Genomic DNA, 16,763 nt, shown 5'->3' with positions numbered 1-16,763 from the left:
CATGTAGACGTGCAACATCATCTCTCACACAGTTAAAAATCAGTAGTCTCTGGAGTCTGAATCTTGCTTGTATTTCATCAGCATTCAACGTAGCTAAAGGGTTATTTCTGTCGTTGAACACACGGTTCACATTTCTCACGTAGAGATAAATTGCCATTTTGAAAGGTTGACATGGTTTATAACCACTTAAAGACTGTTTAAAGGCTGGTAAGGGGCACACCTTAAACACAGTAGCTAACTTGCCTGGTAAAAACTGTCCTAATTTTAAGAATTGTTTCGAGTTACACGACGTTAAAGTAGTGTGTGCTTACCGATTGTCCATAATTAACGACAAGCTAACGACTGCTTCAAGTTACGAGCCCCGGGGCCTAGATTTTCGAAGCTTTCTTAGCGTAAGTGCCATACAATAACATTAACTGACGACTATCTCAGCGCTAAGAGAATTTCCAAAATCTAGACCCAGGGGCGTGGCTACCATTATTTAAAAACAAAGCAAGGGCGCACACATCATTGTAGCTAAAAGTTTAGCAGTCCCCCAATGCTATTAGAACATAAAGGTTTGCAATTTATCAGGCGTACACGAAAACATTGGCTTGTTACGCTCGCGAAGATTAAGAAGAAACTGAACTAAAGAGGATAAACAATTTCAGATTTAGAACCGTGTAACATTCAACGGAAATGTTTGTGTTCGATATAGTTTAGAACATCGCAGTGCAAAGAATCGTACGTGAAACGCTACACCCAGTCTTCTTGACGGTGATGTCAGAACAACACACCTTGCTAACACACGGCAGACGTTACGAATTAAACACTAGCGTAACTCTATACTATTTCATCCTTAGGAATGACGTTCTGCTACAAAATTAATTGAAGAAGGATTCTGTGTATAATAACATTACTTTACCGAGTGACGTGGTAAAAAGCGTTCGTAACCTTACGACCTATCGTAACTCCATACTATGTCACAGGCTTAGGGGGGCGGTGGGGTAACCTAGTGGTTAAAGCGTTCGTTCGTCGTGGCGAAGACCCGGGTTCGATTCCCCACATGGGTACAATGTGTGAAGCCCATTTTCTGGTGTCCCCCGCCGTGCTGTTGCTGGAATATTGCTAAAAGCGGCGTAAAACTAAACTCACTCACTCACCCACAGACTTAGGAATGACGTAATGCCGCAAAAGTCCCTAATGAAAGTTCCAATTCGGTGAATAAAAATATTAATTTACCGGGTGATGTGGTACAAAACGTTCTTAGCCTTACGACCTATCGTAACTCTATAATATGTCACAGGCTTAGGAATGACGTAATGCCGTAAAAGTAACTAATGAAAGTTCAGATTCGGTGAATACGAACATTACTTTGCCGGTTGACATTGTAACGTTACGACCTGTCGTAACTCTATGCTATGTTGTTGGCAAGGGGAATGACAAAGTGCGGCAGACACTTAATGAATTTGGTCCCGGGATCTTGTCTCCATTTATCAGTTTATTGGAACTGTAACCCCTTGGTCATCAGAAAATGATTTGGAAAACAGAACAATATATTCTTGACCAAAGACAAACCTTTTTATCACAATGTTTGAGTATAGGAGTGACGATTGTCTCATCGATGTGGAGCTTCTGTGTTACTAATGAATGCCGCCAGTGAGTGCAGGTTTTGGTTATCCTTGGGTAGTTTAGTGGTTAAAGCATTCGCTCGTCACGCTGAAGGTCCAGGTTCGATTCCCCACACGGGCACAATGTGTAAAGACCATACTAGGTGCCAGCTGCTCTACCGCTTAAATATCGCTAAGAGCGACGTAAAACTAAGCTCACTCACACAATGCTTGAGAAGTGTTGAACTGTATATAAGCGATAGCGTATGGTAGACGTGGCCTCAGCTGATACCTAAATGCATGACATTGTGTTGAACCCGCTGTACACTGTTTGTGAAATCAGTTTTAAGAGAATACGGGAAACATCCAACCACTCTATAGAGTTTCTTCACAAGTAAAATACTCCAAAGAGGACTATGTCTTTTTTCCGGTAAATTGATTTTGAAGAATGTAAGTTGAAGTTGGCCGTTTCATTGAAACAAGTTCGTAGATGAATTCAAGCGTACGCTGAATGTGTGGTCGAATTTCAGATTTATGAGAGAGTTAATGTACAAATACAATGAGGGTATTTATAACTTCGATTAACTCGATTGTGTATGTACTCTGCGAGAAAAATCATGTTTGGCTGTGTGTCATTCGTTCTACAAATGTGGACCCAGTTGTACAAACCGATCTTAATGTTTCGACCACTTTGACTTTAGGTTAAAGGAATGGAGGTCATATCGTCTTTCAGATAAGATCGCTTTGTCCACGTAGGCTTTGAAACTGTCTCAGCGAAGATGTGACTGGAAGGAACCTGGCTATGACATGACGGTGGTTCAACCTTGTCGAGATTATCTTGGACAGGCAGGGAGGTTCAGATTGCCAAAAATGTTCAGCTCGAAAAGACACGACACTCCTATGACAACTACATAGGTGAATATGCAGAACATTCCGAGTTTCACATTCAGCTTCCATCGGTTGACGAAGAGAGCTGAAATGAGCAGCGCCACCGTCACCAGCAAGATGATGGAGTCGTACAGCAGGGCACCGCTGCTGATGGGGACGGTCTCGCCTACGTTGACTGCGGCGGTCTCCAGTAACCATGGTAACCCCAGGCACATGAGAATGTTGAAGACGTTGCTCGCGATAGAATTCGACACGGCCATGTCGCCGAGGCCTTCAAAGAAAAAAATGTAAGATGTTGTATGTAAAACATTGTGACAGAAGAAATTATGTACCATGTCTTATATATACTGTCGTAATACAGTATACCGGATATGATATACCATATGTTGTATATAATGTTAAAAGTATTTATTATATGCATTGCATGGAAAGCATCCTGTGTCGTGTATGATATAAACTGACGTATAAAAGAAAGCATACACCTTGTGAATCAGGGATACGTGTCGTGAAAACCCGACGGTAGATGTTTTAAAAACTGTTTAGAATGTGACTCGTATATAATGCACCATGTGGTGTGTATAGTTTACGACATATATACACTGAGGGAATACAATAAGGGATCACATGAAAGCACAAGTGTTACGTTATATTTTTCCGGGTTTCTTCACAAGCTGTGTGACAAAACTTCTGAAGAAACATTGGGAAACAATTACAGAACACTTGCATTTACATGTTTCCCTCAGTATATAATGCACCCTATGTAGCTTAAATGAAACGTGTCACATACACTGGACAAAAATATTTAGGGATATATGTAAATTTTGAAATGATTAATAATGGTCTATATATTTACTGACACACTGATAAAATATCAATCATAAAAATACCAATATGCGTACCTTATTTCGTTCTGTATATAATGTTAATGCATGGTGTGTAAAGTACCTTTTGGTATTTTTTAGGCCATGTATTGCATTAACATTATACCTTTTTGTATATGATGTACACTATTTTGTGCAAAATGACCCTGTGTCGTATATTTAATATATCATGGATACTTTATACTTTATTCTTTAGACCATGTACGGTAAATAATGTAAACGCGTTTAATTTGTAATCTGTCATATACAAATATATCATATACTCTATACAATGCCCCATGTATTCTCTGCAATCTACTCTCCATCGTATACAATGTACCGAATATCATATATTGTGTATCATTTGTCATATTATCATGTGTCGTATGACACAAACACAAACGGCAGACAAATACAAATAAACAGCGACAGGCCTGTCTCTCTCACACACATCTACACAGGACTCACAATTCGGATTAGAATTGATCATCAGCAACCCATGCGACTAACGGGATCGGGTGGTCAGGCTCGCTGGCTGTTCTAAAACTATTTCAGAAACCGCACAGTGTTTGAGGAAGACAACTAACCCTGATAGGAAATCTAAGTTAAACTTAAGAAAGAGTGGAGAGCAACTAAACAACGTGCTAGAAAAGCACATAGAAGATTTAGATGTAATCACTCTGATAACAACCGAGTTTTATATTGTAGGGAACGAAATAGATATAAAGCTTTTTTTAGACAATTAAAAGAAACAGTGCAAAAACAACATAAGAATGTCAAACGATTCTTTACATAACCCATCCTTTTTCTGGAAACGAGTCCGCTCACTCAGAAAAAAACAGGCCCCAGTAATCAGATATCAAAACTGAATGGGTGAGTGAGTGAGTTTAGTTTTAAGCCGCACTCAGCAATGTTCCAGGTATATGGCGGCGGTCTGTAAATAATCGAGCCTGGACCAGACAATCCAGTGATCAACAACATGAGCATCGATCTGCGCAACTGGGAACCGATGACGTGTGTCAACCAAGTCAGCGAACCTGACCACCTGATCCCGTTAGTCGCCTCTTACGACAAGCATAGTCGCCTTTTGTGGCAAGCATGGGTTGCTGAAGGCCTATTCTATCCCGGGACCTTCACGGCTCCAAAACTGAATGACTTGTCCATTTTAAGTCTTAAGTCTTTAAGAACGACAGTATCTTTCAGATTATCCAGAATGAAGATATCTGCACGGATGACTCACCCCCATACTCGATGACATAGACAGACGGGTGCTAGAATGCCATATTACAGACCGTGAAATTTTGAATGTCATTAATAGTCTTAAATGTGGTAAATCACCTGGTCCTGATCTGGTTCTTGTGGAAATGTTGAAATATTCAAATTCTGCCTTTTCTTAGTAAATATTTTAAGAAAATATTCAATGATGACTACGTTCCAGAAGTCTGGACTCGCTCAATTATTGTTCCAGTTCATGACAAGGGAGAAGTCAACAACCCAGACAACTATGTATATCATTGATGAGTATTTTTGGTAAAACTTTTACATCTGTTCTCAATAATAGACTTACACTGTGGGCAAACATGTACGGTAAAATTCCCGAATGTCAAGCAGGATTCAGAAAGCCCTATTCCACACCACACCATATATGCAATCATTCAGAAATGGTTATCTCGATGCAAATCTATTGTATCTTGCATTTGTTGACTATAAAAAGGCGTTCGACTCTGTTGATCGTTCCAAACTATGGTTTTGTCTTAGAAATGCTGGCCTGGGAGACAAAATGTACACCATGCTTACGTCATTGTACTCAAATATCAAATCATATGTACGCAGTCAAGATGGTTTAACTGATTTTTTTGACAGTCCAATGGGTTTAAGGCAAGAATGTATTATGAGCCCTATCCTGTTCTCTTTCTTCATTAACGAGTTATATAATGATATTTCGCTGCAAGGTAAGCATGGTGTCCAGTAATTTCCCGACATTATCGAAATATTTATGTTACTTTTTGCAGACGATGTAATTCTAGTATCTACCTCGATTATTGGGTTACAAAACCAAGTAAACATATTAGAAAGATATTCTTCAGAATCGTCGCTATCAGTAAGTATTGAAAAGACTAATATTGTTGTATTTAGAAAAGGTGTCCCCTCTCTTCGAAATAAAAGTGTTGTTTTAATTCTAAACCCGTTAATGTCGTAAATTATTATATTAAATACCTTGGTGTAAATTTTTCTTTACTATGAATTACACACATTGTGCTGCAGATTTAGCTCTGAACTAAGAAAGCACTGTTGTACATCATGTACGTTTATAGCAACGTTGGCTTCCTTACCTACAACGTGTTTTTCAAATTATTCACGAAAATTTCCTACAACATGCTTCTACATTTTAGACTTGGGCGTCCCTTATAAGGAACCTTCTTTGTTCCAAAGGTTTTGGTATTGTCTGGTTAAACCAATCCGTAGGTAATGTCAGTGTTTTCCTGAACCTGTTTAGAGATCGCTGTATATGTATTTTACAACAAGAATGGCACTCGAAGTTAGAAGAAAACAGTCGTTTTGATTGTAACGGACAGTTTAAGTCCCTTTAGAACCAGAAAGATAATTTATCCCTCGTGGCTACAAAGAATCTGAGACTACTACTTGTAAAGTTTAAATTAGGGCTGTTAGATCTAAAAGGAAATGAAGAAGAAGAGTATCCATTGACAGAAATTATATATCATGTCTATTTTGTCAAAAAGGCATTGAATACGAATTACATTTCCTTGTTGAATGCCCAGCCTATGACAAAATCCGTTCTGATTATCTCTGTAATTGTATTACAAACAAAAGTAATAATGCCGCATTTTACCAAATTGTTTTCTCTTGCGATGTCGCCATTTTAAAAAAATTATCACTGTATATTCGTCGTGCTATTATGTTCAGAAAACAATTGCTATCCTCCTGAATGAAAACTTTCTTCGTAACCGCTGTATATGGGCCGGTGGCCTCACATACCAAAGAAACATATTTTGACACATGGCATCGTATCTCAATCCCATCGTATATCGATGCTCATGCTGTTGATCACTGGATTGCCTGGTTTTATTCGATTAATTACACACCACTGCCATATGGCTGGAATACTTCTGAGTGCGACGTGAAACTAAACTCACTTGCTCACATCTACACAGACAGCCACACTCACCGTCCCTGGCCACATATAGGCTAGCCAGACAGTCAGGGACACTGGTTCCCGCAGACAGGAGCGTAAGGCCCATCACTGTGTCCGGGATCTCAAGCGCATCACCTGTGTGCACAACAGCAACAATGTGGTATGCCAACATCACCTGTTTACACAACTGGCTGCACAGTAACACATAGTTACTACACAATACATGACTGCAACTCCCCACTGTTACATAATACATTGTTAAGACATACAGCTTTTGTTATACACAGTAGAATCCCCTTTGGAAGCCAGGATCCCATGTGCGTGAATCCCGCATTGCCCCATACGTGTTCACACCATACACCTACACACTGATTCCACCACAGCATCTAATATCTAAGGAATGTCTACCAACGCCCTCATAGTAGCAGTTCTTTACCTGTCGGTATCTCACACCTGGGATGGCGTTCCTCTACCGGAACTACGGTATACCCTACGATCCTAACTATTCGGGATGTGCGAGAGGTACCGTGCCAGCACCCGTGGGCCCTTGGACCATTACCGTAGTTCCTCCAGCAAACAAGAAACAACGAACTTCTTTCAATGGCTTTTATTCACTTTTAGTGATGCTGGTCCAGCTCAGTTTGTCACTTAATTAGGAGACCTCAGCCGCAAAGCTCAAGTCTCAGTCGAAATGCTGGTGGCTTGAGTTTGCTTCTTAGTACGAATTTGGTGGCAGTTAGATGAGAGAGGACGCGCACTAGACCCCACGCACCAGACTCTCGAATTGCCGTAAGACTCGGTATCCCACGTCACCGGATTCATCATTCTTTCCGACTTTATATTTGAGGCATAAGGTCATGCCCATAACACTGAGAACTCATATGCACTCTGTGAAATACTGATCACAGCGTGTGACATAGGGCTTCCATTACGAATGCTTTGTTTTTTTATGTTTTGCCATTTATCTGAAACAGTGGGCAGTAATACGTGAATGCACGAAGTGCATCACCTGCACATGCGCATTTTGTTAAACGAAGGGAGATAACTCACCTGAAATTGTGACCATCCAGACCAACACATAGGAGAAGACAGCGATCCATAGAACAGACATGGTAAAAGTGACGAGATATAACTTTCTCCACTTCGTCCGTCGTCGGCAGTCCGGCACCGTCACGTACAACAAGATTTTGACGGGAACCATGGCAACCCAGAATATTCTCAGGAGGAACGATTCCGGGACAATCCAAGGAGAATGGTGATGGGGTACTATGAAACAAAAGGATGGCATCGTAATAACATGTATTGTTTTGTTGCATAACGCCCGACCCGGTATTATTGTCTGTGAATATTCGAGTCTGGAGCAGACAATCCAGTGGATGATGTTATGAGCATCGGCCTACGTATTTGAGATACGATGTGTCTTGTACCAACCAGTTTAGACTAAATAAAAAACGTGAAACGTTTCTCGGGCATCGGCGCGTCACTTTTATTTGTGCGCATAACAATTTTTATTGCCATTTAGAAAACATAATTTTGACTTAGCCTCGTCCCGATCATCCATTTGTCCACTATAAGAATGAGTGTCTGTAAGAACGAGTGTGACTGAATCTACAACTCATCGCGTGTTAGACTTTCCAAGCTGTATTTCTGAGTGAAAAACATAAAAATGTGCCCAAGAAACTTATATTTTTTTTATGCAGTCCTAGCGATCCCGAATATTCGATCCTGTTAGTTGCCCTTTACAAGCATGAGTTGATGAAGACCATTCTAACACTGATCGTCTCGGGTCTTAAGACTATTGAGGATATTTTGGTTTCAAGGTATGTATTGATCTTTGCTCATTATATCAGACACTCGTTGGCCCAGATTCGATACTTTCATATATTGCTCAGTGCGGTGAAAACCACAATCGAAATCTCGCCTCTTTAAGACCAGTTTTAATCCGTATCTTGTTTGGGTATTTTCGGTCAAGCATTATAGCAGATAAAAAGGCTGTTTTGTTAACAGACGAATGGGTTAAGGACAATGGGATTTTGCCAAAGTCAGTTGAGGTATTTACAGGACTGGTCAGAAGACGAGGGACTGATTTCCACGGATTCGCTGATAACCTCCGACTGTGTGGAATGACTTTCAACTTCGGAAAAACTCGTTTCCACTTCAACAACCTCGCTTGAATCACTTTTCCGTTTTCCCTGAAGCAAGGGCGTCTTAGCCTCATTATCATCCAGATCAGCTGATCCCTTCACGCATGACCGGAAGCTGTTAACCGCCATTTGTGCCCAGTGTTCCAGCTTCCGGTTGAAAGCCAGAATAACGAAGTAGATGAGACACATGATTAACAACGACATGGCTTCGAACCTGGAACAGTAAGTGCAAAATAGAAAATGGAACGCAATACTGAGCAGTGAGTAAGTGAATGGCATTTTAGCTTGTTAGCATATCCAATGAGTCTAGTTTCATGTCCCTTTTACGCAATGTTCCAGCAATATCACGGCAGAAATGGGGGGACTCAAACCCGGATTTTCGTGTGCCGAGCGAACGCTTTAACCACTAGGCTACCCCACTGCCCCACATCGAACAGTATTAAATGTATGTCATTATTATACTTGTAATTTGATACTTGTTACAGAAGTGTACAAAAATTTAAAAAGTGTGCATTAGTAGTTATCATCGATACTTTATATCCTGTGTGAATTAATCAAATACTTCAACGCCCTTGTGAAAATTTGAGAAATTGTGAGTTTAACCCTTAAGCTACGTTTAGTAATATTCCAGCAATATCACCGCGACTGACTCCAGAAATTGGCTTAACACATTGTATCCATGTTCCGAAATAATATTTCAGAATACACATTAAGAGTTTATCATATCGTATTAAAACATGTATGTATACCAGATATAAAATATGTATATATACCAGAAAACCGTTCGCCCTTGCGTGTTCCTAACTAACCCTTCCGCACTGAGGCGTGTATCTAATTTCCATTAACATCATTGTAATCTTACCATTCCACGACGCCATCTAAGATGACAAGGACCAAAGCCAGCACAGAGAACAGGTAGAACAGAGTGTCTCTGAAGACTGGCCACCACGTAAGTTGTACTACCTGAAAATACGTTTATCGTGAATTAGAGACCATCTGTGACGTCATGTACCGTTTCCGGAGGTTTGTCATCCTGGTTCCCGGGCCCTCATTAATATTCAGGCCCTGAGATAGAGGTAGGTCCTCTGGCGGGCATTTTTGCCTCGGAACCCCTACGTCCACCCTCATGGTGTTCCTACAACTTGGCGACGCAGTATGACAGGATATATTTGTATTTTACACAGGTGAGTATGGTTTTGCGCCGCGTTTAGCAATATTCAACCAATATCCACACCACACCACAAATGAGTTTCACACATTGTACCCGTGACAAGCGGACGCTTTTAACACTAGCCTACGCCACCGCCCCTAATTGAAGTTGGGTATTAATTGTCAACACGGCACTTGTGTGCAAGCCGGTCAACAGAACTGTTCTCGATGTACTCTTCGAAATCGAACTGCATGGATTGTTGATCAGTTAAAGGAAGTCATAACAAAAACAAAACCTGCCACAATATCCGATGTGGCACGTGGCAGACATGTTTACTTAGCAGTTGTAAGCCACAGAAGAGGACATATTTACACTGGCGTGGGCACAATTATACGCTGAACTGAAAAATGAATAATTTGTATACATATTTCTAAAGGGATACAATGTATGCAACAAAAAATTAATGACATACATACCACGCCAGCGAATATTCCACAGATGCCGATTATAAAAAGGAGGTTAAAGACGGCCGAACCAACGATGGTGCCGATGCCAACGTCACTCTTAGCTATGAACACACCTGTTGCGACGAATATATTGATGGAATAAAAAAAGTTATAAATATTAATCTATGTCAGTTCTAGTATGGTTTACAGAATGCTTCAACCTAAAGTCATTACAAATGCGTTGTACAAAAAAATGTAGATGATCGAATGTTGTTTGACGCCGATGTATATGATACACTAATCGTGTGTCAGCAGAGCCTGTGAATTATTTGAATTATTTGGGCATTCAAACTGGTGACCGAACACGATCGACACCAATGGAATGTACTACATAATTATAGGGGACCCGTGAAGGTCTGGGTTAGAAAGGGCCTTCCGCAACCCATGCTGGCCATAAAAGGCGATTATGCTTGTGGTAAGAGACTCGGTTGGTCAGGCTCGCTGACTTGGATGACACATGTCATCGGTTCCCATTTGCAGAGAGTGATACGCATGCTGTTGATCACTGTATTGTCTGGTCCAGACTCGATTATTTACAGACCGCCGCCATATAGATAGTATATTGCTGAGCGTAAAACTATGCTCACTCACTCACTCACTCACTCACTCATTATAGGGCGTTCTAGAAAGTCGTGTAGCTTTTGCAAATGTATATCAGGGGATCTAACTCTTGCCTCTGATCTCGTATCGTGTTAAAAGACATGCGTCTGTGTGGGATCATTCTTTCCCTGGACGGCTATTTTGGAAAGCTGACCATCGCTATGATCACTACTATACTCCCCTCTTAGCTTAGGTTTCATTTTTGGAATCATCTCGTAACCACAGAGTCAGTAACTCGAAAAACTGCCATCAAAGTTTATTCTGTCACTGAGGGGGTCTTAACGATATATAAATCCTCTCCGTTTTAGTTCTGTATAAAAAGGACTCGTAGCATCTCTATATACGTGAATGCTATCTGCTAAAATGCACCCTTATTCATGTATCTCATGAATATCTCCTTTCATTAACGTCTCACTGGCACATACTTCTTACCTATGATAGACGTGAAGAACTCCGCAGCAGAACTTCCTGCCGCCATGAAGGTTGCCCCGGCAACGTCAGACTCAATCTGTAAATCTTAAACAAATTGCATAATCAGCGTGTTTTTCATCTGATCATGTACATCAACCAAACATTTTTTTTATATTATGTATTCTACGTTATAACTGTTTGACTTAAACATGTTCGATTTCGAAGTAAGTCGAAGCATGCCATTTCCCTATACTTCCTCAGTTCGCATGTATTGAACCATTCGACTATCCTCATAGCCATATCGAGACCGAGATCGGGTCCAAGAGAAAGGCAAGAGAAATTTAAGAAATTTAGTTAATAGAAATCTGGGAATTACTATCATGCATGACTTGTGTAACCATCGTTGTAGTTTCAGAATTTATTTTAGTTCTGTGAGATGGTTTTGACGCCGCGTCGAGGTCTAGTCCAGTGAACTGGTTGCATGGCGGACATCTTAGTCCCGTTTGGTAAAACCAATGACCACATGTATGGTAATTCTTCCAAACCAGGGATAATATCCTGGAATCTATGATTCGAACTCACGGTCAGCGGATCCTGTTTTTGGTAAACCAGGCAACTCCCCTTCCGCTTAAGACGTGTATTCAAGCAGTAATGACAGTGATAGATCAGACAGTGTAATGGTATATCTATTTGAACACTCACATTCCCAGAAATTAAATGGACATTGCTGAATGTTCTGGTAGCAGTCTAATTCGAGATCCAGAATATTAAACGGGGAGAAACTGAGACATTGCAATGCATCACCGTTCGTGTTGTTCACCAAAGTGGTCAGCGTCTGTGATCCTTATTATATGCTTTCCTCCCACAGAAAGGTGATATACAGCTAGAATAACGCTGCGGTTCAAAATGGTGAACGCAACTCCAGTGTAATTTATTTTATCATTAGATTGATATGGTGATACTGTTGTGTCGAAGTTGAAACTACCTTCGAGTTATCCGAGATTTCGATACAAACGCCGGATGACGACACCAGATAGACCATCCGTGAAGATTCGGATTGGAATCTTCAGCAATCAACGCTTGTCGTCACAGGCGTCTAATGAGATCGGGTTGTCAGACTAGCTGACTTAGTTGACACATGTCGTTGTATCCCTATTGTGCAGATCGATGCTCATGTTGTCGATCACTGGACTATCTGGTCCCGACTTGACTTTTGTCAGACCGCCGCCATATAGCTGGAACATTGCTGAATGCGACGTTAAACAACAAAAAACATAAAAATGAATATGCGGGGACCAAGCCTCCCCCTCGAGACAGCCGTAAGTTTTACACAAGGGTACATGACTGCAAGCCATCAATTATGCAGGCCATGTTCACAAAAGTCTTTTTCACTATAACAATTTTCTATTTTAATTTTCAGTATGGATAATACGGATTACTTAGACTAGTCTCCATTCAGCTGAAACCCATGAGGTGCGATAGCTCACCTTCACATATTCGCTCCAGAGAAACAACAAAGTAGTCGTCACAGATCAGAGCCAGGGCGCCGATGAGGTAGCAGGCAATGAGGATGTGGACAAACACGCCGCCGTCTTGGGTGTCTTCCAGCGTCATGAAGTTGCCGAAGAAGTTGTCCACTGACCTAGGTGTACAGTTGAGGGCTTCGACTGGAGCAGAGGATGTAGACGTAGGGTGTAAAGGGTTTAAACGTCAACATCGTTATGTGAGTTTAATTTTACGCCACTTTCAAACTTAACAATAATCCAGCAAGATCAAGGCGGGCGACACGAGAAATTGGCTTCACATAATGTGAGTGGGTGAGTTTAGTTTTACGCCACACTCAGCAACATTCCAGCTATATGGCGGCGGTCTGTAAATAATCGAATATGGACCAGAGAACCCAGTGATCAACAACACGAGCATCGATCTGCGCAACTGGGAACCGATGACGTGTGTCAACCAAGTCAGCAAGCCTGACCACCCGATCCCGTTAGTCGCCTCTTACGCTTCACATAATGTACCCAAATGGGAATCGAACCTTGGGTTTAGGTGGGTCAAGCGAACGCTTTAACTTTAAGGCTATTCCACTGCCCCTAAAATGATCTTAACACTGGTGATCAAAGCTAAACATTTTACAAACAAACGTGTAGCTCTGTTCAGACTTCATATACAACATGAAGGACTGTGGGTTTATGGGGTGAAGCGTTCGCTCACTCCGCTGAAGGGTCTTGTTCGATTCCTCACTTGGGTACTCTATGTGAAGTAAGTTTTCCTGCCTCCCAGTCGTGATATTGCTGGAATATTGTCATTAGATCAGATAAGGCCACATTATCAAGTGTTAGGTTACAGACCTACAAAAGAAATGGTGGCGTTTGATCTCATTGTTTGACTTAAGGTGTGAATATCCGGATGAAGTGGTCAGGCTAACTGAACTAGTTCAGGCATGTCATGGCATCCCGATTGCGGGTATGTTGTCGATGCTCATGATATCACTCACTCGATTAACTGGCTGAAACTCGAATATTTTCAGAACTAAGAACTACCTTGAAATACATGTCATTAGGATCGAGAACTGAACTGTGGTATTCTAGACCTGTTCAGAGGGGTCATTTAATCAGTCCTTTGTTCCTGAAAGGAAAATATATCGGTTTACACAGTTTAGTGAAGGTATTTGATTTCAAGTATCGCTGTAAATAACACTGCTTCCATAAATAAGACGTATCTGCACACGTTTACATTAATGACAGAAGCGTCACGTTATCACATATGAGAGTGGTTTACGCCGTTTTTAGCAATATTCCAATATTTTCTTGTCTCGACGGAGACAAGAAATAGAATTCACACTTTATACCGATATAGGGGAATCGAAAACGGGTCTTCGGCTTGACGAGCGAACGTTTTAACCACTACGCTACCCCATTGCAATCACATATGGATTAATTACAATGTTTATTGACGGGTCAATGCTTAACCCAGTAATTAGTTATTGTTATGACAGCTTTACGTGGTAGGAAAATTCCATAAAAATGGTTTCAGATGAAAAATGTGTGTTGTTGCCCGATTCCTCTCCAATTCTCTCAATTGCGACGTCAGTTGTAGTGCACGTAAGTAAATATCACGTGATATATACGCACCATCTGATTGGTTGTAATATCATTCACATGATATCGAGTTATCAAAGTGTTGGCCAAAGTATTGGTTGGAACATAGACCGATTTTAATCTGGCCCAAAGTTTGTCAAACTTAGAAATACAATAGGTTTAAAGTCCGCCATCCTTATTTTAAGCATTTAATCTTCAACGTTTTAATTTGCATGGATATGTTTGTATAACATGTTTGTTCATATGAATAAACGTATCTATGATAAATAAGAGAAATAGTACCCTCTTGCAAATATTAACCTCCCTCCCACCCCCAGACCTCCATAATGCGATTTTGCTGTAGATTTTAATAATCTGGAATATATAAATTGTATAAAATACTAACCTTCACCAAGTTCCGCATCTCTGGCATCCCTCCTGATGCTCGGATGTAGAAATGATGACTCATCCCGAGGTTCCAAGTTCAGGTACCGCCAGATTAACGCTAATCCCGATAATGCCAAATAAGCGAAGGCAACGGAAAAGACAGTTGTCGCCCGCTTCAATAATACGCCATTAAAAGAATATTTCCACATCATAACTTAACGATAGATTTTTTAAATACACACACAGAAAAAGAGTGCTGTTCTGTTGACCAGCGTCTCCTTCTCTGTAGGACTTAAGTGATTCGACGGGGTCACCGTGATTGATGTAAACAAAGACAGTATCAAAGACTATTATTCGGACGGCCGCAGCTAAAGATACGCAAGTCAGATTATCTCCGTATTATCAAATCCCCCATTGTTTGTGTCCTCAGATCAGTTGATGTTGGGACAGAATACGACAGATCCAAACGTGCTTGGACGCTGTACACCCAGTTGTCTCTTATCAAGTAAAGGACGACTTGAATTCAAGTGTTTATAAAATGCAGGCGATAACAGTCGGTGTAAGAACGGAAGGGGAGGGTTGGGGATGGGAGATGCAGTTGTTTTTCCCATACGTGATGTCATATTTACGAGCACCTGTGGTCCGCAAGAGTTGTGCCCCTTTACGGTGTAAGGATCATCTATATCGAGTTTCGAATCCAAGATCATGTAATGATCTTTGTTTTGTCGAAGGACTTCAATGCCATTCCATGAGCCGCTTTTTCTACATCAAATTCGAATTCGAATTTAGTTCTATTCTACTCTGGTCGATAAAAAAAACCTGGAATACTTTTCACAATGACCTTTGGTTTCTTTTTGCGGCACATACAAACATATATTACATATTTAGCGTTTATGTAACTCTCTATGAATTGTATAACAAATATTTATATGCTATTTGTTTCATATTTATGTGGAAAAGTAGGTGAAAAGGAACCGAAAATATATATTACAGATATGCAACATGCAACAAAATCACATTATCGGTGATCTTGGCAAGGGAGGTAACTCCAATGTACGCGTACGTCAAGCTTGAACTCAGTAGGTCCCACAAATGTACTTTATCATCCTGAAAGACAAAACACCTGCGAAGTTCCTGGTTAGAATTGATCTTCAGCGATCCATGCTTGTCGTAAGAGGCGACGATCGGGATGGGGTGGTCAAACTCGCTGACTAGTTCACACATATAGTTATATCCAAATTGCATAGATCAATGCTACTGATGTTGATCACTGGATTGTCCGGTCCAGACGCAGTTATTTACAGACCTCCATATAGTTGGAATACTGGAATAAAGAGTGTGGTGTTAAATAACAAACAAACAAAAACAGCTGATCGACAAAGCTGTTACAAATACTTTTATACATCAAAGCCTAAATGTTAACGAGTACTCTAGTACATTTCAGGCAAATGGATAGGACTGTCTGTTAAAGTGTTCGCTTGCCCAGGCCTCATACCCAGGTTTGACTCCCACACACCCTCATGCAGTCCTTTCATTTAGGACACGAAATATACCCTCCAGCAACGTGAAAGGGTGTTATATATTTAATAATTCAGGTAACAGTGAATTAATACACACAAGAAACCCCGCATAAGCAATGTGATAATGTACAAGAAATTATTTAATTCAAGTAAGCAAAAGTAAGCTAATAACTTGAAACGGGACATTATTAACATCTAGGAGATCAGACTACGAACAACAAATTACATACTGCTGAATCTTACTGCTTGTGTGATTGTGAAACTCGGGTTGATCATGATGTTATCACACTGCGTACAAATATAAACACGCTTTGTACAAAGATAATAACAATTATTCTGATATCTGCAAATTCCGGGAAATATTTCACGCCCACACCAGTTATCTCCCTTTGAAACTAGCACCGCTTGTGGGCATTAGCGCGTAGACAAATTAATGTAAAACGTATCTCATTTCCATTATTTGTTGTTGAATAG

The 16,763-nt window shown here is 40.6% G+C and overlaps 1 protein-coding gene across 2 annotated transcripts; it reads right to left on the bottom strand.

Moving 5' to 3' along the window:
* Window positions 1–2,103: 2,103 nt before the first annotated feature.
* On the bottom strand, window positions 2,104–15,105 carry LOC137256036 (sodium/potassium/calcium exchanger 5-like). 2 transcript variants are annotated; one of them, XM_067793696.1, is made up of 9 exons: window positions 14,789–15,105; window positions 12,790–12,969; window positions 11,324–11,407; window positions 10,262–10,365; window positions 9,498–9,598; window positions 8,551–8,849; window positions 7,542–7,757; window positions 6,525–6,626; window positions 2,104–2,748 (listed from the first exon to the last, which is right to left on the bottom strand). In XM_067793696.1, exons 1-9 carry the CDS (start codon window positions 14,979–14,981, stop codon window positions 2,423–2,425), a joined length of 1,605 nt encoding a protein of 534 aa, XP_067649797.1. In that variant the 5' UTR covers window positions 14,982–15,105; the 3' UTR covers window positions 2,104–2,422. The 2 variants fall into 2 exon arrangements, with proteins under 2 accessions (XP_067649797.1, XP_067649798.1); XM_067793697.1 differs by lacking the exon at window positions 6,525–6,626 and having other exon boundaries at window positions 14,789–15,067.
* Between the last annotated feature and the right edge of the window lie 1,658 nt (window positions 15,106–16,763).

Source organism: Haliotis asinina, chromosome 11 (genome assembly GCF_037392515.1).
Source record: "Haliotis asinina isolate JCU_RB_2024 chromosome 11, JCU_Hal_asi_v2, whole genome shotgun sequence".
In the NCBI taxonomy this organism is placed as follows: Eukaryota; Metazoa; Mollusca; class Gastropoda; order Lepetellida; family Haliotidae; genus Haliotis; species Haliotis asinina.
This window is presented reverse-complemented; position numbering and strand designations above follow the sequence as displayed.

Excerpts from the sequence above, each read along its gene's own strand:
- LOC137256036 (XM_067793696.1), bottom strand. The coding sequence starts at position 14,981 with ATGATGTGGAAATATTCTTTTAATGGCGTATTATTGAAGCGGGCGACA. Across the intron at positions 8,850-9,497 it reads TTAGATGGCGTCGTGGAATG|GTTCGAAGCCATGTCGTTGT; the intron begins GTAAGATTACAA and ends TTACTGTTCCAG. Across the intron at positions 2,749-6,524 it reads CCTATATGTGGCCAGGGACG|GCCTCGGCGACATGGCCGTG; the intron begins GTGAGTGTGGCT and ends TTTTCTTTGAAG.